The following is a 27879-nucleotide window of genomic DNA, read 5'->3' as shown; positions in this document are numbered from 1 at the left end:
TATCTCGTCAATTTCAGAGTGTTACAAAGAGAGGCTGGCAGATCTAGGGCTCAGACTAACATCAAACCACGAAGGGTATTAGTGATTGGTTGAAATCTCCCCAAAGACAGACAGTACCAAAGTCTAGGGACCAAGAACCACGTCGAGAGGCATTCCGACCAATTCCACCTTATTGTCAATGAATATTTTACCATGGCTAATTAGTTGATGTGGCTAGCAAATATCGAGAGAGATAATTTTACACCCACATAGGTTTATTGTCGTGCCATCTTCCAGTATCACACTCTAGCCGCAAGAGGATGCCAATAGGTTTATGAATACATGTGCTTGAAGACTTGGCGCCATTGAATTGGTGAAAATGCGTCTTCAATAGGGATTAGTTATTATTCAGAGCTGGTGCTCAGAGATAGGGGTGCTTGGAGGTTTTGGAAATGCGTCGAATTTTTAGAGGAATAAAAATTGGATCATATTTTTACAGACTCTGACCATCATGGAACTTTGGGAAGAATATCAAGAAGTAATTGTTTGAAATACTGGCTGTGGTTTAAATTATTTGTATCTGATGCCAATTAACCTGAAGCTGTGGTATGAATTTCAAGGATTTTAAAAGTATGTGTATTAGGAAGACATTTTTTTTCGCTTTTAGTAATATTGCCTACATTGTGTACAAATGTTTAAGCCCAATTTTTGTGGACTCAATCCCTGCATCCATTCAAAGAGACCTGGTCAACTTCCTCAACAAATATAAGCCAAAGATGATGAACATTTGTCTTGGTAAATATCACCAAGGCATGTTCAGGTGAACTTAAACAGGGTCAGCGATTGAGAGAAAATATGTTCAGCAGCATTGATAGCTATAATATTCATGAATCACTTTTGCAAATTGCACCATGTTGGGATTCTAACCCTGGTCTTTGGTGTGGAGAGCAAATGTTTCAACCATAGGGCTACTTTATCTCCCAGAGATAAATAATTCAGTATCTGTGATCTATTATTACAATACATTGACTTGATAATTATAACATAAATAAAACATATTTACTGATAATGATATCACTTTGTATCAAGATAATCTATCATTTAAAGTTTAAAATCTACATCTAAAAAGTCTAACCCAAAACCCAAGTGTCATTTTTACATCCCATTTCTTTGACATGATTGTTTATTACAAATATGTCAAAATTGTAAGCAAGCCACTTCAAAGTTCTAAACAATATCTCCTTGAAAACAAAAAAATATTAATCAGCATGCTTTCTTTAAATAAATCCCTTCAAAGCACAGTGACAAATTTCCGGGTTCTTACTATGAGACATTTTTCCCCCCATCGTAGATGCTCAGTAACAAAACCATGTCGATTGCATTAACCACCCTACCTGCCGGAGAAGACAGCCGCCACTCAACAACAAAGTCGTCGATTACCAGATTGTATAAGGGTCATGTCTCAAGTTTTCCCAACACATACACCATGTCATCTTGGTATTTCCACCCATGATAATCTTTCACATTTTATCACAGAGCCATGAGAAAAGTAAATACATGAAAAATATATAGATTATTTTTAAAGTTCCTTTTTAGAAATACACTTCTGGATGAATCTTAAGGTGGGGATTGTATTATAAATAAGTGTGATAAGAGCTAAATATGTTGTTAAAGAAATTTTATTATGCTCATCTCATTTTTACACTAATATTTTCTTTCAAAAGTTTCAGTAGTTAATAAATTGGATTAAATGATTTCATATTTTGACACTGATTGAAAATTATAATAAAATTATTGTCAATTTAATGATTTTGAATTGAATCAAAACATGTCATCCCAAATCTTCTTCCTAGCTTCTCACTTGTCTCTGTGACACACAAGAACACAATGATATCCTACTATACTGTACAGCCAACAATCTGTCACTGCTTTGGGCATTATTGCTATAAAAGGATTACCATCCATCAGTGTTATCAGAAGTTGTGGAGGTGTGGTGATATGAAGGTAAAATGAGGCAAGATGACAAGATTATCTGCCTCTTGATTAGATGAAGCATTGGACAACAGAGTAAATACCTTGTGTATTATCATGTCCATTTCTCAAACAAACAGCTGGCGGGATGATGTGTTTGCAAAAGATTTGTCAATTTCAATATTTATCAAACACTTTAATTTTATATATGGAAGTGCAGTTGATTAAGATTCTGCCAATCAAAATATAACATAGGTCAATTACAAACTTACATCTATCCAATATCAAATAATTGACTGATGGGTTGGTTTATTTGCCTTAGAAGCCAAATAATCAAAAAGTGGACGTTTAGGAATTTGAGAGCAAGGTTAGGTTTTACATTGCTTTCGGCAATATTCCAGGAATATTAAAAAAAACAGGATAGCAAGAATGTGCTTTATGTGCTGAATTAAACAATTTAAATTGAAACAATTCATAATTCATCATATTATGAATACGTAAACTTGTAATGTGTGTGAAAAGTCGTACTAAAATACACTATTTGAAGGGGGCGTGGCCTAAATGCAAATGTCCGATTGGGATTTTAAATTTTCCGGACCCCTGTGACAGTGGTCTGTAAATAATCAAGTCTGGACCAGACAATCCAGAGATTAATATCATGAGCATCGATCCACACAATTGGGACAGATGACATGCATCAACCAAGTCAGCGAGTCTGACCACCTGATCCCGTTAGTCGCCCCTTTAGACAAGCATAGTCGCCTTTTAGGGCATAAAGACCTATATTACCAGGATCTTCACAGGGCTACTGCTTTGTAATGGAGCATCAGTTACTAAGCATTGGCTTAGAAAACAACAACCAACTGATAAAATATACATGGTTTTGTTGTCAGTTCACTATAGACTTAAGTACACATAGCTCTTCATAATCACCATTCGTTATTTATTTATTACACAAGTTTTGTTTCTCATTCTTCATCATTATCAACCTCAACTGCTCTCATTGATTATGTCTATGAGTATTTTAAATGATGTAGTACATGTACCATATATACAAGACAATCATCACTGCAAGAACAAGACCTGTTTGTGAAAACAGGAGCTGCATTTTGACAGCTGTTTCCTCAAAGCTCTCAAAATATTATCATGCCATGTACTTTCAATGTGAAAACAATATTGACCTTGACCTTAATCAAGACAACTTTTTAACATTATCCAAGTCTCAGGATTGTAGAAGTAAACATCCAACGTAACTGACAATGTTTCATAATAACCTCAAAAAAGACCTCGACCTATGATAGACATGCCACATTTCATGTGTATTTGTAAAGAAACATGAAAAAAATAAAGTTTCATGGCTAAAGAGGTAACCATGTCTCAAAAACTGACAATGGTATAACCATGGTTTGTGTTGATCTTGATCTTTGACTTATCTTACCAAAACCTTTCCAGAGCAGGGCCCCATCCTAACGAAGACATATACTTAGTTTAATGCATTTAATGCTTTTCGGAGAAACTGGAAGCGTAAGCTTATTGGAGAGATTTCTGACCTTCTGACCTTGACCTTTGATCTTCTCATAGGAGGATATCATCTAATGTCAATAATCTTTGCACCATATTCAAATGAAAGTCAGATACAACTACACTGCACAATTACCTTAGGTGACCTTGACCTTTGCCATAAATTCAACTGACATATGGTGTTTCGATTTGTCAAGAAGATGTGAGCATAAAGTACCATGCAGTAGACATAAGCATGCCCCATAAAGTGACCCCAATGGTATAACTATGTTTTGTTTTACAAAAACTTGAACGCTGACCTTGACCTTTGGCTGATCTTAAACCTTTACAAAAATGGACCCCAACAGAGAGAACCCCAACCTATCTTGTATAATGACAAATCAGTACTTTTTTGACAAAGTTTAATGATATACACTTTTGTTATTTTGTTATCTTGTGACCTTGACCTTTGACTTAGGTGGCATGCACCAAAAGAATTCACCAGGACCACTTGTAGAAGTACATGGCAGAATAACATCTAATGTCGATAATCTTTCTGAATTAAAATCCCAGGTGGCAGCAACGGTCAAATAACAACAGAATCTTAAAGCTCCAGTCCCTTCAAAAGGCTGCCAATGATGATATAAAGGAATTCAACATTTGTATGATGTGTATATTTCTCTGTAAACCTACACAAGCAGGTTAGTGAGTAGGGTGTTCCACCTCTTTTAAGAATGGGCTTGCCACATACACTGAAACTGGGATCTTTAAAGTGAAAAGTCAACACTACCACCCAACCACACAGCCACCCAACCAACTACCTAACCTAATGGAGTGAATCCTTTGAATATTAGGCAATTATCTCCAATATGACTGCAATGTATTTAATTAGCACATGCCGATGTCACTGACAATAAAGGTCTACCGGTATGTCTCAATATCTTTTGCCCTGATTTTCATTGATCCATTCACATAATTTTTATCACTATTTTGCCGTTTCTACTAATGGAATCTGTTTCGGCAGACAATCAAGACTAATTATTCTCTGGTTGTCATTTTGAACATAGAAAACATCCTTTAACCATTCACAAAGATTAATGATTTCTTGGAAATAATAAAAGGTATGGTTTGTTCATTTTACATTTTCAAATACCACTTGAGATTCCCAGTAAGAATAGGTCCCCAGCAACCCTTGCTTGTCATAAGAGGCAATTTAATGGATCAGTTGATCTGTTCAGTGATTGCGTCATACAGCTGGAATACTGCTGAGTGCGGAGATGACACCATTGTTGTAAATGACAGATATGACAGTGTTGATACATACTACATAACACTGATACTGACGACCATCCAGATGAACTATAACAGGATGCTGTCATCTGTCACAGATAACGCCTCCCTAGTCTTAGGCAACTTGACTCAGTGGGATGAGGACACATTTCAATGAGGTTTTAGTGCTTCAGGTTCAGATAGTTTTTTTGGTTAATCCTGAACGGTGTCTGATTAAGTGATAATAATAATAAAATATTTGCACATTGGAAACGTATACTGATATTGCAGTTTGAAACTGGGTTAAATGAGTAAGTACTATAAAAGCAACATTGTTGAATAGATTCGGGGGCTTTTGACTTTTCAAAATGAACATTGATGTGACTTAAGGTATTACCTGTCCTGGGCCCACTTGCACAAAGCGATCTTAGCGCTAAGATGATCGTACCTCCCATACTTTAGCATGGGCTTACAATAGTCTTAGCGCTAAGATCGCTTTGTGCAAGTGGGCCCTGGTATCCATAACAGAAAACAAGCATCGCTTTGTGGTGCAAGACCCTCATCAGCCTTAGTACAGCTACATCTCGGAAGAGTGTATGTAATCAGGTCAAAACCATGCCGAAAACCAGTGGTCAAAAGTATGATGACCATCCAACTTTAGCTTGTTCTTAGGTACCGGTAAGTATGAGGATCTGCAGATCCTCTTAGTGAATCATGTCTAAGTATCCGTTGACTGTTAACATATTCAGAGTAAGGGCCTCTCCTTCATCATCACCTGCCCTGAACATTTTTAACACTTGTCCCATATATCAGAATACACAGTCAGACATACCATGAGAAGGAGCTCATCAGGAATTAGCATACTAAGGATCAAGATTGCTCTATATGTACAAATCATATGCTGTACAAAGGTTTGTTTTGTCTACAAAATGAGTAAGTGAGAGAGTGAGTGAGTGTGGTTTTACACTGCTTTTTTGCAATATTTCAGCAATATAACGGAGGGAAAATGGGCTTTACACATTGTACCCATATCGGGATTCGAACCAGGGCCATTGGTGTGTGAGGCAATGCTTTAACCACTAGGCTTCCTCACCGCCCTGCTTCTATAAAGAGCCCTGAATATGGTTATGTGAATTTTAAAATGTTTAACATATTTAATATTTAACATAATGCTAGGTATCAATATCTTTCTTTAAACAGCTGGTTCATTGTGCACCTATCATATTAAATCATAGCTTACAAAATGTATCCACATCTAGTTACAATAATTTATTTTGAAAACCTTACCTCAGACTAAACACACCAAAAACATGGATACATGATGCTGTTTTGAGAAAATATATAACTAAATAAGTTTTCAACAAAATGGGTATGTCCACAGCTTGACCTCCTCTTCAGCACAGTCAGCCCCAAACATGGACATACCCAAACATGGTATCACATTTATTAATAAAAACACACCTTCAAAAACATTTTAGCATTATTCAATCGTCACAGACAACACAGCCTCTTATTTGGTACAAACAGCCCCAAACATAGATTCATTGAGGGTGAGTGAAGTTAGCGAGTTCTTACCTTGAGTGTTTCATACAGCCGGATGATGTTTGGATGTCTCAATTGCCCTAGTATCCGGGCCTCCCTGTGCATGTTCTGCCGCAAGTACTCCTCCTTAATCCTACGAGTTTCGATTAATTTGATAGCAACCTGAAAGGAACACAAACATGAATTAATAAGTGAGTATTGTTTTACACCACTATTAGCAATATTCCAGCAATATCACGATGGGTGACACCAGAATCGGGCTTCACTCATTGCACCCATGTGGGAATCGAACCCCGGCCTTGGGCATGACGAGCGAACGCTTTAACCACTAGAGAGCCCACCTCCTTAATTAGATACAGTGAGTTAACAGTAAACATTTTATGAAGAAAGGCCTAAGTGACTCAAGTTACAGATTCATTGAGTTATTTTATAATTTGATGTACAACAGCAAAGTGCTGACAGATGAAGGATGATAGGTAGGGTGAATCTGGGATTCAAACCCCTGACCACCAACTCTGCACAGAGAACTGCTGCACGTTTGACTGCTTGGCCACCTGGGCCTTACATTACACAATTCATGAGCCGACACTAGAAGTAAGTTTTTCTGTCAACAACGGACATGCCACATTGTGTCTCATCTTCCCAGGCCAAGAGAGTTAACTGACTATAAAAGTCCAGTTTCCACCCTTGCCGAACTAGGCTGGTATTAGAGTTACATTTTGGATGGACTAACGAGTCCGTGCATAGTCCAATCAAATTCGCGCACCGAAATCGAAATCCGGTTCGTAAACTGTCATGCAGATTTAGGTCGATTGCAGGATTTGCAAAGCATGTGCACCGCCAACTCGATGTCAACAGATATTTTCCAAATCTTTTCATGTTTATAATCAAGGTGCTCACGTGATTTGATGCATTTCGCGATGTAAGACCCGTTAATCACAATATAGATCTTGATTATAGATCAGATCGTTTTGACTGGGCGCCACCATTTTGTGTGAAGCAAACGCAAGTGATACGAGAGGTGGAATCTGATTGGTCCATAGAAGAGGCTTAGAAGGGACATAACTGGTAATAGCCACTGGTGGCGCTACGATCGAGCCCAGTAATTTAAACCTAGTTCGGCAAGGGTGGAAACTGGACTTTTATAGTCAGTTAACTCTCTTGCCTTGGGAAGATGCATTGTGTCTATGTATGTGAATTGATTCACACGAATACTATCAATATTGTAGGGACATCTTCATGACAAGGGACATCTGATGTAAGAATCACCTATTGTAGCAATCCTGGCAATAGAACATCAGCCTAATCCATGATGAGAAGATGCATTTACCACTGTACCACCCTACACCCTTAATCCTACATCACTTCTAGAATTGGTTAAACACATGTTTATGAAAGAGTCAGAATCCTTCAATGGACTTTTAAGATGACTGACAGGTTTTCTGTGGCTCTTTTATTTTAAGGAATGCATTGAAATCAATAATGCATTGCTGAATTTGAAAAGCATATTAGATATTCATGTCTTGGATGTGGTGCACTGCAGGGGGAGGGCCTATGTCATGTCTTTTTCTTACATCACTGCTATATATTATTATTCTGTTGACAGAGGAATAACCTAAATCCTCCTGCCTTGGTAGGTATGCTTGACATTGTTCCTTCCTACAAAGAACCATAATCTACTAAAATTAACATGAAAGACATGAAGTACGGGCATTCTTATCACTTAAAGGATAAAACAAGTGGGGACAAAAAGCAAACGACAATGGCAATTCCTCGTCTGTGTCGTGAACAAAATCATATTTGGAGCAACTGTGTAAATTATTGATGATCTTGCATCTCCTGTGAGTTGTGAATGTGAAGTCAGTCACGCGTGGACAGTTGCCGCGAAACTGGAACAGACTGGTTGAAGTGGTTTGGAGATGATGCCATTTCCGACATCTTAGGTTCTCGAAGACACGAACTGTCAGCTTGACATAACATGAGAGATGATACCTCCTAGAAGATAGGGCAGGGCAATTGGCCCAGAACAATGTGCATCTTCCGCACTTGGTGACTTGTCAGCCATATTGATGCCGGGACAATGAAACATGCTCTATGAACTGTTGTTATTTATTGAATACAGTGAAACTGGAATAGGGTGTAGAACTTGTTTCTATCCTGTTGTAAATATATTAAGGTTCAGATTGAAATGAAAGGATTAGGATACACATATTCAACACACACACACACACACACACGCACACGCACACACACACACACATGCACACACACACACACACACAGATATGTATGTATATGAGAATAATCAGTCTCAATTATGTGCCAAAACAGATTCCATGAGTGTAAAAGGCAAAATAATGACTACATGATATGAATTGATCACTGTAAATCAGTAATACAGACACCAGGTGTCAAGAAATTGTTCATATAAGCTCAAGCTCAAGCTATTTTCCTAATTTCAAAATACAGCTTCACTGTCTATTATTTCAATGTATGTTGATTCTTCTGATGCTTTACATCATTGTCAGTTTGTTGCTGATACTGCAGCAGGTAAATCAAGGGAGGGAAAATAAACCAGAAAATGACCCACTCCAACACAGATGTCATAAGTCTCCTTGGTGATGTCAATTCAATACAATGTCTATTGCTTCAGCTGAACTTGCTTCATGGCATGTTAAGGCATGTTACAGCACACACGGTGTTTCCAAACGTTGTCCATATCTTGTCAGTAACATGTCGTTAGCACCATTTAGTCTGCTCATGGTGTGACGGACATTGATCTGATGGCACCTGGGACGTGTTCATTGCAGAGTGCCGACATGCCATATGTCCACAACCCTCATGAAATGTACATTAATGCAGGGACTACAAGAAATATGCACTTTTCAAGGCTATCAGCTTATGGTTTGACTGTCAGCTTGTTACATTAGTTCTGTATATGAATTGGTAAATGTTCACAAAATGTGGTCTTTTAACAAAAGCATTTAGATATCAAATAATGCATAAAGTTGCCACGGGAACTGAAAATACTGATAATGGTACATAGAATTTTGTTTTCATTTATTTATCAATTATAATCAACCTATTTAACACCCATAATCAAATATTGTTCTCGAATATAGAAAATGATAATCATAAATCACGGGTTTAAGTCTTTGATATTAAAGATAATTTTTGACATTTTCCTTAAAAACTGGTGACTACTCACCATGATAACAATATAAAAAACAAAAGATTTTCAATCAGAAACCTGGAGTTGAAAATATACATTTAAAAAAACAGATGACTAATGATAATGTTTATGAAACCAAGTCAAAAAACGGAAATATATCCCTGAGTCAGCATGTTTCAACAATGTCATATGTCCCACATGTGATGCTTACAAACATACTCTGGCCTGACTAAATTTCATTTGCATGATATACTCCACTGCATAATTAGGTTACCATTATTGATTACCGGTAGGCTCTATACAATTGTCCTAATTTGATATTTTGTAAAACTGCATATGCTTTGTATTGCTATGAACATGACAACCACAATGTACTCAATGCCATGATGACTCCAAAATAAGTCTCTTGTGTGCTTAGAAATAATTTATAGGCCTTCGAAATGTCCCTGTAATAAATTTGATAACCATGCACATTGGAAACAGATTGTTCTACAATTATTGTTACGACTTTATAATGTGATTATGATTGCATTGTTTGGGCTGGAATTCAGACATGTTCATTAAATCCATCTGTAATGGGTCATAAGTCATAATTACTGCTAATTAATTCTCTATGGATACTGAATTTAGCATGATTTTAATGTGGAACGGACAAGTGGGTTTAACAAGTGTACATAATTCTGGATGGTAAAAAATACATTGCATATCCAAACTTATGTAACCCCGTCTCATAATTTTGAAGAAGAATCTGTTATCTCATGAGAAGGCAATAGTCTTTAATGCAAGCACTTGATGAACGGAATGTTAAAGTTGGCATCAGGAAACACCTGAAGAAATCTAATCTTGTCTTCAGAATACAAAACACATCTCTCTGACAAATGTTCTTGTGAATAAAAATAAATAAAACAATATCACATTGTCCTAAGACATGTTAGTCTGGTTGCCATGACAACCACACCAGCTGTTTCCTAGATGCATCTGACCTAGTGGTGACATACAAGACAAGTGCCCACATTAATACAAGGTCCAGGATTGGTATTCAGGGACAACTCGTGACCTTCATGTTGATGAACACCAGGATTTGGCCATTATGAAACTTGAAGACATAACTGTCCAGTCCTTTGAGAAGGTTCCAAGAAATGGTAGGTGATGTGCCGGAGGGAGGATATTCCCAGGACTAGAGTACCGATGGGTTCTTGCAAACAGAGACAAATCACCAATGGAAAACATGTTTGACTGTCATTTTAGACAGGGATGTAGGTGATGTCAGGGTGTGGTGTGAATTACATTTGCCAATGACAACATTGATACTAAACTCAGCTGACAGTAGATTCTTATATAGCAGACCCCTGAAGATCCGGGGTAGAATAGATCTTTAGGAAACCATGCTTGCCCTAAAAGGAGTGAGTGAGTTTGGTTTTACGCCGCTTTTAGCAATTTTCCAGCAATATCACGGCGGGGGACACCAGAAATGGGCTTCACACATTGTACCCATGTCGGGATTCGAACCCGGGTCTTCGGCGTGACGAGCGAACGCTTTAACCACTAGGCTACCCGACCGCCCCTGCCCTAATAGGAAAATATGCTTGTTGTAAGAGGCGACTAACGGGATCGGGTGGTCAGGCTCGCTGACTTGGTTGATGCATGTCATCGTATACCAATTGTTTGGATCGATGTCCATGATGTCAATCACTGGATTGTCTGGTCCAGACTCGATTATTAACAGACTGCCGTCATATAGCTGGAATATTGCTGAGTGCGGCATTAAACACAAACAAAAAATTTATATAGCACATGTCAGTATCTGCATTATTGTCATAGAGCAGATCAGTTTGCACACATAGAACATTCATCAAGGGAAAAAGGGAACATATTTGGGAATGCTCACAAATAATTGGGGAATGGTTGGTTCAGAAATATGCATACAGTAGATGTTCATAAGGAGAATACAGTGGACAATAAACATTCTGTTTCTACAAGGATCAACACACGTGAAGGTGATGGAGGTTTTTCTTGACAAAGATCAGGAAAATTGAAAGCATTGTTGAATAAATGGTTAAGAAATAGACTTGAAATGAATACACTAGAAGTTCATCATATTTAAATCACAGTCAGCAAGACAAGGATCAGAAAATATGAACGCACTGGAGATGACAAAGGATAAGCCTTCACAAGGATCAGCCTACATGAAGACATTAAAAGAAAGCCATGACAGTCACAAAGGATCAGTCTATCCAAGGATCAGCAAACATAAAGGTACAAACGTTCATGAGAAGGAACCAACAGATAGTGACAGAGGGCATCTCTCTACAAAGATCTTGGTTGTTTGGTTTGTTGTTTTACGCCGCACTCAGCAATATTCCAGCTATATGACGGCGGTCTGTAAATAATCGAGTCTGGACCAAACAGTCCAGTGATTGATATCATGAGCATCGATCCACGCAATTCGGATCGATGACATGCATCAACCAAGTCAGCGAGCCTGACCACCCGATCCTGTTAGTCGCCTTTTACGACAAGCATAGTCGCCTTTTACAGCAAGCATGGGTTGCTGAAGACCTATTCTACCCCGGATCTTCATGGGTCCTACAAAGATCTGCCAACTTGAAGACATGAAGAAATTAGAAGAAAAACATGACTGACAGTGGCAAAGGATCAGTCTATTTAAGAAATAAACGAGGAGTTGGAGTTGTTTATCATACTCGTTTATCACGAGACGATTATTTCTTATTTGAAATATTGACATTATGTACAGCCTCTTTAAGGATGTAGATAAAAAGTACATATTCACCCAAATTTTAATAATGATGACTCCCTGAATGGAATCTAACATCAAGTCCATTTTACGAACAGGTGACTTAAGTTTCGTATTTAACGCATCATCTGTACCTTTTATCCTAATACTGATTGTCATATCTGTCCCACTTTTAGATGCAGTCGTTGGGCCACTGCGTTTATCTGCAAAGCCCAGCAACATCTATGGGAAACAACTTACTTGAACTTCCCTCTCAAAAATAATGATGTCCAATATATGACGTCATCAAGTTGCGAGCGCATATTTGAATCACCAGAAATGACGTCATGATAGAACAATGTTTTATCGTGAAATAAACCACGCTTCGTTCTTCATTGTTCTTTGCGATTTATCGTGTAGCTATCTTATATACAAGGCTCACTCTAAACAAGGATCAGCAAACATACAAACACCAACACATCAAGGGAACAAGGCTTTCTGATCAAATAAAACATTTGACATGATCTTGGTTCTAATTAAAAGTCTGCCTGCACTTAGCGTCTAGACAGGGAGTAGCTTAAGCCTTTGTTGACCCAAAGAAACTAACCCAGTGTAACCCTGATCCAACAACTGTTTTAAACCACCATATACACTTTTGTGAGAACGTTTACTTATCCTAGTGTAGATGCACCAACTACCAAACATGAGATACGGTTGCTGTAAGGTATATACAGTGGCGACAGGAAGAATGGATCTTTACTATCCACATGGTCTGAAACATATTCAGGTATACTAAAACACATAGATAACATTCAAACATGTGATCCCTAGAGTTAAAGGGCCAGTACGTCGACCATTCTGATGCTTTGTTTGTAAACATAAGCCTCAAACCCCTGGGCTTACTCGGCTCTGCTTGCCTTATTACGCGAAAGGAGTAGCTTATCCACTGACCACACCCGGGTATAGGCTTATCACGTGACCGGTCTTTTCTCTTGTTTGTAAACAAATGCTCTTATTCTGAAATATTAACAAACGGATCAATGCAAGCCTTTTGGTGCATTTTACATACTGTTTTGCATAATTATAAGATATGTTAACGTGAAAGTATGACTTGCAAGGGTACGCAAATGGAAATAGTTTTTCACGTTTCAGGATATTTTCTCAATGTAGTTAAATGTCTCATGACATATGTTGTATTTAAATGTGCAGATGAGAAGCACACAATATCTTGACTGGACTTGGAGGTACTAGGCTGGCTGCAAGGTACACTGGGTAGGTGAATTATTCCATGGCTTCATACGAATAAGGCATCATATTGTAAACCAGGCCTTGATAAACCCTGGCTTCTAATCCAATAAAGCTGACAATTAGTATTTTGTAATGCTTACGTATGAAAAAATCTCGACTTTCTCTCTTCAGTTTGCCACTCATGAAAACATGAACAACAGCGATATTCTGTGCAGTGCTTGGGTTGTCGGCTTCACTGTGCGGAGCTCTAATGTTTTGGTTTGAGAATAGAATCGTACATGAACTAAAGGTGTGATGTCACACTCAAATATTACTTTATGCATGATTTAAAAACACACAGAACCTTTTGACATACTAAGGATCAGATACTTACCATACAAACACTAACTACACAGGTACATCTTACATGGACAATTACCATCAAGGACAATTGCCACAGGAGCAATAACCATCAAGGACAATTTGTCACATGGACAGTCACCATCAAGGACAATTTGTCACATGGACAGTCACCATCAAGGTGTTTCTGACGTGGACTATCATCATCAAGGCCTTATTGTCACATGGACCAGCATCATCAAGGACAATTTGTCACACGGACAGTCATCATCATGGTGTTTCTGACACGGACAGTCACCATCAACTACATAATTACACAGGTACATCTTACATGGACAATTACGATCAAGGACAATTGTTACATGGTCAGTTATCAATGCAGAAAATATCATACAAAAATGCTGACATAGTTTAGAATTGGGGTTTTGGGGTATTAAAACTTCCAACATGTCCTTGTTGTTGATGTAAGTCTTGTTGTAAGAATCATCTGCAGAAATATGTTATCACATCTTTCAAATGATGACAGGTCATGTTAGAGAAGGCTTTGCGTGAAGATCACTGCAGGCTCCCTGTTATGTGAATGCTTCCGTATCCAGAAACTGTTAATGTCAGTGTTATGATACAACAAACATCTTGAATGCCAAAATACAAAAGTAAGTATTTATTTGCTTCATTATTTTGTATAGTTGTCAAACATTAGTCATAACTGACATTAAAGATTTTGTTTAGTTATGACTTGGATATTTTGATGTACAGTCAAGTCTCGTTAATCCAACAACCAGCTTTATCCGACTCCAACACACCTAATTTGCAACAAATTACCAAAGTCACTCATTAATCTGTCACGGTGATCAGCGTACTCTGTGGTCGTCTACCCGTGAGTGCACAGCCGATGTTTTGATACGAGACGAGTCTGTAACAGTTGTTTTGTGTTAAGCTTTAGAGGTTGCATGATTAGAAAACATATTACGCTAGCAATGTAACACAACAATATGAATATTTCATTATTCATTTTTTTAATTATGTGTTTGTATTGTTATCTATCATGTAGTTGTCCAATTTTGATCACAAGTGTTGACACTACTTCATTTAGTTTATCCGACATACTCGTCAATCCGACATTATCATATGCAACCAACCATGTCGGATTAACGGGACTTGACTGTATGACTATATAAATGTCAACAAACTACAGTCTGTTACCTAATTTGAATATTTGCTACCTGAGAAAATTGACGAAGACAGATATAAATGTACGAAATTTATTCTAATGATATCAAATGAAATCTACAACCTTATCAATCTATGACACGTATAGACTTAAAGTGGCAGATATAAAACTGTGATGTCTCCAGATGTGACAATGATGCCATTAAATACCCCTGTTGGCCTAAAGTAGACATGACCACCACACTCCGAGGTTAATGATGCCTCTTGTATGGTAACATACCGCTGTGCTGTGACAGGAATTGGCTATATATGACAAACTTTGCCTACAAGTTTGTTTGTGTTGCTGTGAGCACAGGCCCACATAAACAAACATCCAATCTTTCCCAGTCTTCATGTTTGGACAATGATTAAACAGGTGGAGAAGGGTGGACGATGGAAATGTTGTAGAGTTACTGGTAACATAGGCGACTCCCGTGTGGATTCTGGGTAAGTATGGTTCCCACCTAGTGATGATTTTGTTTGTTTGTTTGTTGTTAAACGCCACACTCAGCAACATTCCAGCTATATAACGGCGGTCTGTAAATCGCTCTGGACCAGACAATCCAGTGATTGACATCATGAGCATCGATCCACGCAATTGGGATACAATGACATGCATCAACCACGTCAGCGAGTCTGACCACCTGATCCCATTACTCGCCTCTTGCGACAAGCATAGTCACCATTTAGGGCAAGCATGGGATGCTGAAGACCTATTCTACCCCGGATCTTCACAGATCTTTGTACTCATACACTCCTAGAAACACAAACATAGGGTACAGAATACTCCTACTCTGCAGGAAGCCATTCACAACGTGATTGTAGCACTATGACTGTCATGAATCCATCTTGAAGTATTGGAGTTACCGTCACCATAGCGCTACAATTGCTTTGTTGAACGGGGCCGGATATGCACACTGGGTTGGAGGTTAACAAAGAAACAGGGTGTCATTGTAGACGTCTTGTAGGATCTGTAGTTCTTGAAGGTGCCAAAACACTTGCACATAACACATGACTGAGCAGGTCAGACTGTGAGTAAGACATACCAATGCACTTGAGCAAGTAAAACACTCAGGATGTGACAAATGAAAGGAAAAGAAAAGGTTCAGTAGAACTAATGTGTTTCCTGACTTTCAGCTTTATCAAAGAATTAAAAACGTCCCAATAACCTTTCCAATGCACTTTCTACTAACTTGTCTGTCCTGAGGTCAGTATGACCCAACAAAAGTTTACGCTGCAAACACCATCTTGAGCGTTCAGTCATACTGAGTGGAAGAGGAAATAATGAGTACAAGATGGGGAAATTCTGAGTACAAGAAGGGGAAATAATTAGTACAAGAAGGGGAAATTCTGAGAACAAGAAAGGGAAATAATGAATACAAGAAGGGGAAATGATTAGTACATTAGGGGGAAATTCTGAGAACAAGAAGGGGAAATAATGAATACAAAAAGGGGAAATAATAAGTACATTAAGGGGAAAGAATTAATACAAGAAGGGGAAAGAGTGAAGAATATGAAACTTTTTAACCATGAAAACATAAATTAACATAAGTATCAGCAAGTAGTTAAAAACACAAAGCATAGTGTTTTAGAAGCACAGTGGTTCGGGGGCTGCATATGTGAGTTGTATGACTTTCTTGCACCAGGATGTGCTGATCATGTGTTCAAACCCAAAACATACCCTGTTCAGCATCCTCAGATTGTCAGTGCTATACCCATGTTTATGGGTTTCCAAAATATGTTTTAGTATACATGACCTGCATCTTTTCAAGCTTTCATGTTGTGGTGTCATACAGTGAGACAACAGAACTGTTGCTCATAGAGGCATAAAACCCAACTCACTCACTCACTACAAACTATGTAAAAAGTATATATATGCATCTATAAGCATCTACACTCCAGTAAGCTTGTATTAACATAATGAGGATCCTCAGCACAAAAAACACAGATGAAGGGAGATCAGACACTCTCATAAGGATCTTTATCGTGAGCAAAACATCATGATGCTGTATTTTGTTATTGCCATTACATAAAGATTACAAGAGCACCCTATCTGTGTCAATAATTATATTAAAAACCCTGTTTGATAACCACATACAATGCCAGCATCTTCACAAACCACAAAAAATGTCTATGTTCTTGATGTCTATTTCAGTGCTTGACATGACATTGACTGTCATCTATTTCTGTCAGACCACATTGCTATCATTCAGAACCACATCTTTAACCCTTTCATGTACAAGATATCAGTTGGTGCAAGTTTCAGAATTTCATTTCAGCATTATGCAATGGATATCAAGGAAATTAGAATTGACAAAGGCTGCCTTGGGGATCACCATCCCTGACTCATGGAGGGTTAACATGGATGTTGATTACTTGTTGCATGCAAGTGGTCTATTGCACTGTGGTGATGTGTGATAAAGATGGTAGATCCATGTCTGCAACAGACACACCTATATTTGATTGATTAATTGATACACTCGGTGTCACTTCTTTAAGCCGAAATAGACACAACCAAGTATCTGCAACGGCTTCTTTGAAGTTGAAGCTCATTGCATGTACATGTGTTATGAAATATACGTCAACTGTCAATAGTGATTCGGTGAAGAAACATGCCCTGCATCCATTCTCATTTCATATTGAAAGCAATGAATATAATTAACATATTTACATTTGCAATATGTTTTCTTCTTTTAAAGATGAGCAAAAAGTTTGCAAAAGTAACATTAAATGCTGTATTTATTAGAAAAAGTCATATATTAAACATAATTTTGTTTTGTCTTTGTTTTAAAAGTATATTTCAAGGTTTCTTTTAATAAAGTAACCTTAAATCTCAATGTTTTGAGGCCTGAAGCATCTTTCACCTAGTGACAAGAAAAGCTCTAATGCAAAAATAAATAAAAACCAAAACTGGTCTGGCGTTACTTGAAATCAAATAAAGTGCCAGTGATACAGTGAAATTTCATTGGCTAACCAAGAATTTGCTTCCGTATTTATGTTCCCATAAACAAAACAAAAAAAGGATGTATGTTTTGCATTTATGCAAGAATAAACCTAAAATTCAGATTGCACACTATGTTCAGATTTTTTTATGTTACGCCAAAAAAATTCAGGTAGAACAAAAACACAAGTTATTAATCAAACTACTATGACAACATTTTTATAGATTTCTTTTTTTGTATTGAAAACATGAAATGATTCAGCAGTACTGTATCTTCCAGACATCATTAATCTATGAACATTATACCTGCATATAAAATATACCAATAACAGTGACAGCTTTGACCAACTATATAGAGCAATTCTATATCAAACATTTTTACCAATACAGTAAATAGTTATAACAAGTTGGTTATGACAAATGGTTGGTTATAACACTAACCAGTTCAGATTCACCGGCAGAAATATCAATGTTGCTTTAGGTATTAATCTGATAAAAAATATATTGGATATAACAAGTTAATTTCAAAATGGCAAATGCTTCTGACTGGTGCCAATGACAACAAAAACTGCCAGGCAAAAGTGAGTGAGTGAATTGGGTTTAACAGCGCTTTTAACAGTATTCTAGTCATATCACCGTGTGTCGGCTTAATATGGGAGGAAAGCCCGAAGTATTGTAGGTCTCAGACATTTACCACTTCGGTGAATGAGCACAGCTATGGTGCTGACATACCTAGAAACATAATCGGGGCGAACCGGGATTTGAACCCACAATTATAGGTTTCTGGCGTGCCCAAGGGATGCAACTCTGCACAGCGAATTGCGGCTCCTTAGACGACTGGGACGACTGTGCCCCCACAAGGGAAAAGAAAGTAATCACCTTGTTTGATATCACTTTAAAATTAAACAAACAAGGAATGTTTTTTCGATGGTGATGTGTTTGATACAGGTATCACAGTTGTATTTTGGACCTTAAACTTGCAGTTTCAGTGATGGTTTCAGCCCTGTAATGTTGAAAAAGTTTCTAATTTGTTGGTCATATCTAATTTTCAAGTGCATACTTTCTTTTGTATTATGACTAGGCAACTACAACTAGCTTTATATAATCCACATATTCTTTGGATCTTTAATTCATTGGAAAATTGCAAATTCTACCAAAAAAAGTGCCAGTGCCATCCTCCGGTTGCCGTTCCCTGATCATCCGAAAATGCTTTCCTATCAAACTCAATATTATTTGACTCAAATTCATCTGTAGTACATTCCAGCAGGCTTAACAAATCAGACAAGGGTCCTTTAATAACATTAGTGATGCAATATAATGAGGCAAATGTTACTCAGTCATCATACATTCAGTCTGCCCAACAACCCAGCAGTGAGTTCCATAAAACCATCAGTTATGCCATCAAGTAGGTTGCACTAATAAGCAGTAACTTTGGAGTATCATCTTGACTTCAATACCATGCCCTTCTGATATTTGCATTGTTATTGACACAAGACAAACACAAACACATCATACTATTATATAGTCATTAGCATGCATGGCTATCAAAACTACCAAATCATATTATGCAAAGCACCTGCTAAGTGCACCTTGTAAATTGCATGCAATTGACAAGCCATGTAAATTTTCTGCAATTGACGCAAAATGTCCACCATGTGCAAATAAACATGAAACATAACACTATTCCAATTTCCGTTTCCTGACAATGACAATTGATAAACTGATCTTTGATAAAGTGGTCTTTGATAAATTGATCTATGATAAAGTTTTCTTTGATAAATTACACCAGAATTAAGGTGGTAGTTTTGTTTCTGGATTGTCAAGATCTATTTCCTCTGCAGGAACAATAGGAAAAGGAGAACAAGTTCACTGGGAAATTGTAATTACTGTCTTTAAGACAACATTGGAAATCCTTTGACAAAATCTTTAATGCAAGAACTAAACAGTTCCCATAAAATTACCTGTACAAAAATAAAAGGCTCCTTCCAGGCCAATCAATGATTCTGAAACTTTGAAGTGGAACCATTGCCATATAGTTTTACATGCTGATTATGAACGACAAATGATTCTGTAGACAATAGAAAATGCATCTTTGGGTCTTTTTCACATGGTTGATGATGTTATATAGAAGTAATTTGTTCTTCAAAGAAAAAAACTTTTCCAAGATGGCTGTATTGCTGATTGACATAGACATGATTAGATATGGTATTTAGGATCAGGTTTAGCAATTTGTGTAGGGGTTACTCATAATTAGTGATTTGATTAGAAAAGTGTTTATATTTCATTACTCAATATAAATTGCTGCTCAAAAGGGATGTTCTAATTATATATATGCTGAAAAAACAATGATTAAAATGTAACAAATTTTATATTTGGAATAACACTTTCTTAGTAAAGTACAGATTCTCATACTTTTTTGGGTTGAGTCCCATTTGGGATTCAAACCCACACTGCCAGAATGAGGCACCTAATTGTCAGCACACAAAGTCAGCGATCTAACACACTCAGCCACCTAGGCGTCCACAGAATGAAAGTCTAACAACTGGTTGTCTAGATAACGTACTTTGTGTATCCCTTATGGGTGCCTCACTCTGGCAGTGTGGGTTTGAATCCCGAACGGGACTCAACCCAAAAGGGTACGAGTATGTGTACTTTACTAAGAAAGTGTAATCACAAAATAACATTTGTTACATTTGACTACTTTTTAAATGGCATTGTGTCCTCAATGATTAAAATGGATTTTTCCATGAAAATATATTGCTCAAACTCCAGGTTTTTCTAATAAATGAATAACTATTCATGTATTTCATGGGTGAGTGAGTGAGTGAGTGAGTTGAGTTTTTAACGCCGTTTTTATCAGTATTCCAGTTATATCACGGCGTGTCAGCTTAATGTGGGAGGAAAGCCCGAAGTGATGCAGGTCTCAGACGTTTACCACTTCAGTGAAACCCTTGAGCACGGTTATGGTGCTGACGGACCTAGAAACATAATTGGGGCGAACCGGGATTCGAACCCACAATCATAGGTTTCTGGTGTGCCCAAGGGACTCAACTCTGCACAGCGAATCACCGCGCCTCAGACGACTGGGCCACCCATGCCCCCTTCAAGGATGAGTATAATCCTTACTATCAGTGGAACAATCCACATAAACAAATCAAAATTTGTGTCAGCGAAACATTAACTTTCAATTTGGAAAATTAAGTTCAAGTATCCAGGTCATTGCTATTTTACATACCACGGGAAGCAATGTAATCTGTAACATACAATTACCTACATGTATATAATTTGAATTTCCTTCCTGATGAACTTGCTACCCCTATTTTATCCTGCAACCTTTCTCCCTATCTTTCTGACCCACGCTCATTTGGCCACAATTGGACTTATTACAGTGCTAAGCTAGGTAAACAGTCAAATGACAAGAGCAGTAGAAATGACATTCATATGTGTCACCATGTTTTTATTTCATGTTATTTTTTCTCTGACTTTAGTGTTATAATGATGATGTATTCTGCAAAAGCCATTCGGTACAGTATACAGTTGAAACTACTTGTTCTGTTTGTGAAAATATTTTATATGAAGAAAGTGTACATTTATTAACTGATGGATTTCAAGCCTATCACTGATGAGTTTAGAAGGATATTTATTTGCAAGTTCTTCTGTGTGTTAAAATATTATGCAGCTATTTGATATGACGATCATTGAAAGAACTTCAAACAATAAACTGACCTGAGGTCTTGAAGAACTTGTTGGCACACAATACACTGTTGCTATGTACAACATGTTGTCAATTTGGCACATTCTACACTGTTACTATGAAAGACTGATGGCAATTTGGCACATTCTACACTGCTACTATGAAAGACTGGTGGCAATTTGGCACATTCTACACTGTTACTTTATAGAACATGTTTGCAATTTGGCACATAATACCCTTTTACCATGTACAACATGTTTGCAATCTGGCACATTATACCCTATAACCATGTTAAACAAGTTGTTAATTTGGCACATATACACTGTAACTCTATGGTAATGCATAATGTTGGTAATTCATAAAACTCTAAAATTTTACTTTGTCTTAATTATTTAGATTACAGGTCCTAAACAGGGGCAGTACAGCATATCTGACCACTATCTTCTCCTACAGGGGAACACACTGCAGTACCATAGTGCAGCACATCAGACCACTATCTTCTCCTACAGGGGAACACACTGGAGTAATATAGTGCAGCACATCAGACCACTATCTTCTCCTACAGGGGAACACACTGCAGTACTATAGTGCAGCACATCAGACCACTACCTTCTCCTTCAGGGGAACACACTACAATACTATAGTGCAGCACATCAGACCACTATCTTCTCCTACAGGGGAACACACTACAGTACTATAGTACTGCACATCAGACCACTACCTTCTCCTACAGGGGAACACACTGCAGTACTATAGTGCAGCACACTAGACCACTAACTTCTCCTTCAGGGGAACACACTACAATACTATAGTGCAGCACATCAGACCACTACCTTCTCCTACAGGGGAACACACTGCAGTACTATAGTGCAGCACATTAGACCACTACCTTCTACACAGGAACACACTGCAGTACTATAGTGCAGCACACTAGACCGCTAACTTCTCCTACAGGGGAACACACTACAATACTATAGTGCAGCACATCAGACCACTACCTGCAAATGGGGTAGTCAGAAATGATATCTGGCAGATTCCACAACAAAATAATCAATATCCCCTTTGCTCATCAGAGATTAGAACATATAAAGCATATGATGTTAATACACCAACATATGTTACATCTGTCACATGGCATATCTATCCTGTATCCATAGTCTCTCACCAGCTGTGACGCTGTTTTGACTTGCCTGAGGACGAAATATTCGTTTAGAATTTACAAATTAAACTGAGACAATGGATCCACATTGTTCTTGTGATCAATTCAACAATGCCCAAAATAGTACATCAATTTTATCTGACGCAGGCATGGTGTACATACAAAGATCAGACAATGAATACTTACTTTTTTGTACATTGTGTGAATGGTGGTTGCTACCTATAGGACATGACATGTGTACTCTTGTTTTGTGAACACCTGGTGTCATCACTGATCTTCAGTAGTCCATACATACAATTTTCACAGCTATTTTGTACTTTATGCCAAATGGAATCTGTTTCGGTGGATAATCAAGACTGGTTATTCTCTTGCATTGACATTATTTATTCAATATGGACTGTAGATTCAAGTGACTCAAAAAATTATATTCAACAAATGGTCATTTTTTTGTATCTTAAGCATTATATTGCAATATTTAAGGGATGTGGACTCACTAACATCATCAAATTTGTGGAATGAATGAGTTAGGGTTTGATGCCAATTTGAACACAGTTTCAGTGAACACAACATTTCAGTCAGTGATGAAGTGTTGGAACCTGGAAGCATCTGTACTGACAGCTCACCGATCATAATCAGGGTACATCGGGTATTTGAAACCCACCAATAGAAGATCATGGTATGGCGTAGGGTTTGTACTGTTCAAAGTGAGATGTGATGCCTCAGACCCCTGAGGTATGCATTCTCTGACAACGAAAAGGAAAGACAAGGTATGAACTTCATGGCTGCTGCATGAATGATCATTTTTGCAACTATATAACAATAGGTCGAAAACATCTGGAACATATATCAGTAAAAAGTGGATCTTACACCAGAAACATCAGTTCCAACATAATCATGATGTTTGATTAATCAAAATAAGGAAATCTCATTCACAAAAACAGTGCGATCATAACGCTTGATTGGGTCAAGACAATAGCATCATTGTGGATCATTGTCACATCTGTATGCTTGTACATACTTGAAGAACTGCCCTTAATGTTGATTCTCTTCCTGCTCTCAAACACAAAAAGGTCACTCCAAGAACAACAAAATTAAAACACTGACTAGCCCTTAAAGTGAGTGAGTGAGTATGTTTCTTTATGCCAATATTCCAGGAATATCATGGCGGGGGACACCAGAAATGGGCTTCACACATTGTAGCCATGTGGGGAATCAAACCTGGGCCTTAGGCTTGACGAGTGAACGCTTTAAACACTTGGCTACCCCATCATCCCTAAACACAAAGTGTTAAAACTTAATGTTACTGGTTGTTTTGAAACTATTAAAAAAAGGGTTTGAAAAAACTATATATAATGGGACCATTAATGGATTATTATTGTGGGCTATTATTCTTATTGTAAGATAATGTTCACATGGTTTTTTTAACAATTTACTTGCCCTTGCATGTGTTTGTGCCACCAGTCAGGCTGGATATGCTCACTTATTTAAAAGTGATTCGTAAACACAGGCTTATGATAAAGTCTGAATAGCAAAATGGAGTCTTCTTTTAGCATAGTGTTCTTATGATTATGGGGGCGGTCTGGTAGCCTAGTGGTTAAAGGGTTTGCTCATCACGCCGAAGACCCGGGTTCGATTGCCGACATGGGTACAATGTGTGAAGCCCATTTCTGGTGTCCCCCGCCGTGATATTGCTGGAATATTGCTAAAAGCGGCGTAAAACCGTACTCACTCACTCACATGGTTATGGCAAGGGTTTTGTTGTTATAAATTTTATATGTTTATATAAATGCTACAGCCATGGATGGTCCACATTCATATTCTCATCTTGCCTGAGGTTCATTCACATGGACATTCTTCCTGCGTTCACTGTTGGGTCAGATACAGACTGATGCAAAGATTTAACAAACAAAAAAAGGATATTTTAAAGAATGACAAATAGCAACATCACAACACAAGAGCATGTCAGTGAAATACCAATGATTAACAACAATAAATAAGAATTTGAAACAAAAGACAAATAATAAAATCAGCATCTCTTCCACCATCCGGCTTCTTCATCATGAAACTGAGGACATATTCCCTTCATAATCACCTTCATAAACTCCATTAATACTGTGCCCTAATGCAGAGACTATAATAACTCTCAACCAAGCCTCCTCTTATGATTAATGGTGACTGTTTTAACATTAGAATCTAGAACCAAACAGGTTGGAAATATATATACACAACCTTATCAAACAGAAACCTCTGATTTCCATCCAGACTTTCCACATCAACAAGTATCTAGATTATGAAAATACAGTTCTAGTAATTTGTTTCAAACCTTGTTCAGATGGTAAGGTTGAATGAACTCAAAAAAGCATTTTACTCTGTTTGTGTATGGTGGATTGATGGGGATTTCAAATGATATGTTAGAATTTTCAAATGACATGATAGTATTCTACTTATATGCATTTTTTTACATTACATATTGATAAGTAATATCCCCAACTTTATTAATAAGTGTATATCATATAATTGTACATATATCGCACAACCTGTTAACATGTATATCAGTAGGAATAAGTCCACATAATCTTATAATGAGGAACAGATACGTCATTACCTTAATTGCAGTCATTACTTGTGTATTGTAAAACGAAATTATTAATGTTGATTATTGTGAGATAAGAGACATATTTCCACACTAAATTGATCTTAATTGTGTAATGGTTTGTTGTTTTAATGATAAATGGTTTGTTGATCTAGTGTCTAGTAAAAGTGTGTTTTGATTGGAAATTAGGTACAGGTGTGAAATGTACATGATTGTGTACATTGCAATTAGGCTCTTAAAATGGGTATTATTTTTAAGCAAGGAGCATACAATAGGCAACAATCTATTGACACTTTTAACTGTGGACACAGTTACTTATGTTGATAGCAATTGAAAATGATTACTGTCAAAACAACCCAATCTTGAACTAATGACAACTTCAAAATGATTGAATAACCTTCTGTAGCAAGTCTCAAAACACATGAAAATCAGAACATTTGGAGCAGTTGTCAGCCATGTTTGAATAGCCTCTTGTCAAATTAAATGCCTGGGGGGTAAATGCGTGTTAATTTTCCTAGGTTCAAATAAACAGTTAAAATAAGTGCATAATGAGTAATGTTGTCACTCATTTCTATCAGACATATTGATGAGATTCACAACCAATTCATCTTATCTTTCATATCTAAATTGTTTTCAATAATTTAATTGATGAATTCCATGTGTTATAAACATGTTAATCAAAATGTGAGTCAAAGTTCAACTTAATATGAAAAACTATTTCATCAAACTCTGTTCACAAATTCTATAATATGGTGGAACAGAAACTGGATCAACCTGTATTCACGAGTATAGTATGTTGGTTTGTTATCAATAATACACAAAATAAACACGCAGTAGACACTGAGTATTTTCCACTGACAAACATGCACCTGTGCCACAATGTGCATTTCTGGATTATTCATCCCGAAGTAGGTCATTGGAATAGCCGCGAAAGCATCACCGTTGTCACACGAGCGATAGCTTATAATCATTGAAGTGAGGCATATCATTCTCAGAAATTACGTTTTACTAGCAACATCGTTCAGAATTACCATTCCGCTTTGCTAATACGATTCTACAGTGTCAAATGACATCATCGCTTGAAACCACTTGTATGTAGAACCACTTGTGGCTAGGGGGCGAACCTGAAGCTCGACTGAATACATCGTTCTATGATACACCCAATCGAGGAAAACAAAACGATAAAATAAACAAAAAGGTGATATAATATCTGACAAAGCTCCCATCGCAGATGAGATTAAAGATCTAAGGGGATCTGCGTATCACAGAACTGGTACCACATCGCCAAATGCCAAACCCATCTCTCTTGGATATACACAACGCACAAAATGAGAGAGGTGGGTGAATTGTACCTCAGTGAGTCAATATTTCCAAGTCCGGAAGGAAAAGGGGATGAATGATATAAATGATACAAATTCCGTTACACAACATTAATCTTTTACCTTGCATTCCGTTACACTGTGTGTTGCCAGTTCCACCCGTGCAAAGTTGCCTTTGCCCAGGGTCTGACCGTTCATAACATATCTTCCAATGCATTGAATTTTTTTCCCCATTGCTGTCTATACTATTCGTGAATGTCTCCTCTCCATCCTGAATATTGCCCGCTTGTCATCATCGCCGGCAGGATTTCATAATATCCCCGGGACTCCAGTACACATGATCATATAACAGAGTAATATCTCAATACTTCCCAGTGCACGCTACATTATGGCGGCTCGGATCCCTCGAAGACTCGCCTGCTTGTACTGGACCGAGAGTTGATAGCGACAGGATCCGATCGTACTGCAGCAACAGTCTGTCAATCGCGGTATCATTCCATCAGACGCAGAGAACACAATTCACAGGAAGGTTGAAACACGGCAGAAAGCGACATCCATTTGGTGGGTCCATGTCATAACTCCGGTCGTTACTCTAGTAGGAAACCGTCAGTGCCAAGCAAATACGGTGCAAACCCACTACCCATTGGTCCGCTTACCTAAATGTATCCACATATCAAATATAATTGCAAACGCGAAACAATCCACCAACAATACGTATTTGCTGCAATTAACATCGGAGACCAGAAGCTCTGTTTATTTACTATACTTGTCCATTATTTTAATTCATACCGCACGTGCAAACATAAATTTCCACCAATGCCACCGTGCCAACGAACCTCCAGTCCCACCATCATTAACTGGTCACATGATGCCGATCTTTATGAAATATTTATTCGCACGCCCTCGGCCAGGTCACGTGATGTCCCGGCTGCCATGGCAACCTCGAATCAAAGACAAATCGATGCGTATGGCATCGATCTCCGTTGGGTTAGGCAGGCCCTGGCTCCAGCGCTGGCTGTGGCGAGATGGAGGACGACATAGGCTCAAAAAGCGAATATCTACGCATATGCAAATATATACTCAATTTACAAATTGTCGTAACAATACCGGGTCATCATACTCGAGCTGACGGTAAAGGAAATATACATCAATGGCCATGATGCCACTAACAATGTACTGAAGCGGGGCTGGGAACGGTCTATAGAGTTTT

The 27879-nt window shown here is 37.7% G+C and overlaps 1 protein-coding gene across 7 annotated transcripts in view; it reads right to left on the bottom strand.

Moving 5' to 3' along the window:
• LOC139478214 (serine/threonine-protein kinase MARK1-like) overlaps positions 1–27366 on the bottom strand; it is a 259220-nt gene extending 231854 nt beyond the window's left edge. For all 7 annotated transcript variants that reach the window (XM_071260595.1, XM_071260601.1, XM_071260596.1 and 4 more), the window contains exons 1-2: positions 26793–27366; positions 6295–6423 (exon numbers count right to left, since the gene is read on the bottom strand). In XM_071260595.1, coding sequence (XP_071116696.1) covers positions 6295–6423; positions 26793–26903 — 240 coding nt within the window. In that variant the 5' untranslated portion in view covers positions 26904–27366. The remainder of the gene's footprint in view (positions 1–6294; positions 6424–26792) is intronic.
• Between the last annotated feature and the right edge of the window lie 513 nt (positions 27367–27879).

This window comes from Haliotis cracherodii, unplaced genomic scaffold (genome assembly GCF_022045235.1).
Source record: "Haliotis cracherodii isolate W230 unplaced genomic scaffold, xgHalCrac1.p SCAF_4, whole genome shotgun sequence".
NCBI classification, from domain to species: domain Eukaryota; kingdom Metazoa; phylum Mollusca; class Gastropoda; order Lepetellida; family Haliotidae; genus Haliotis; species Haliotis cracherodii.
This window is presented reverse-complemented; position numbering and strand designations above follow the sequence as displayed.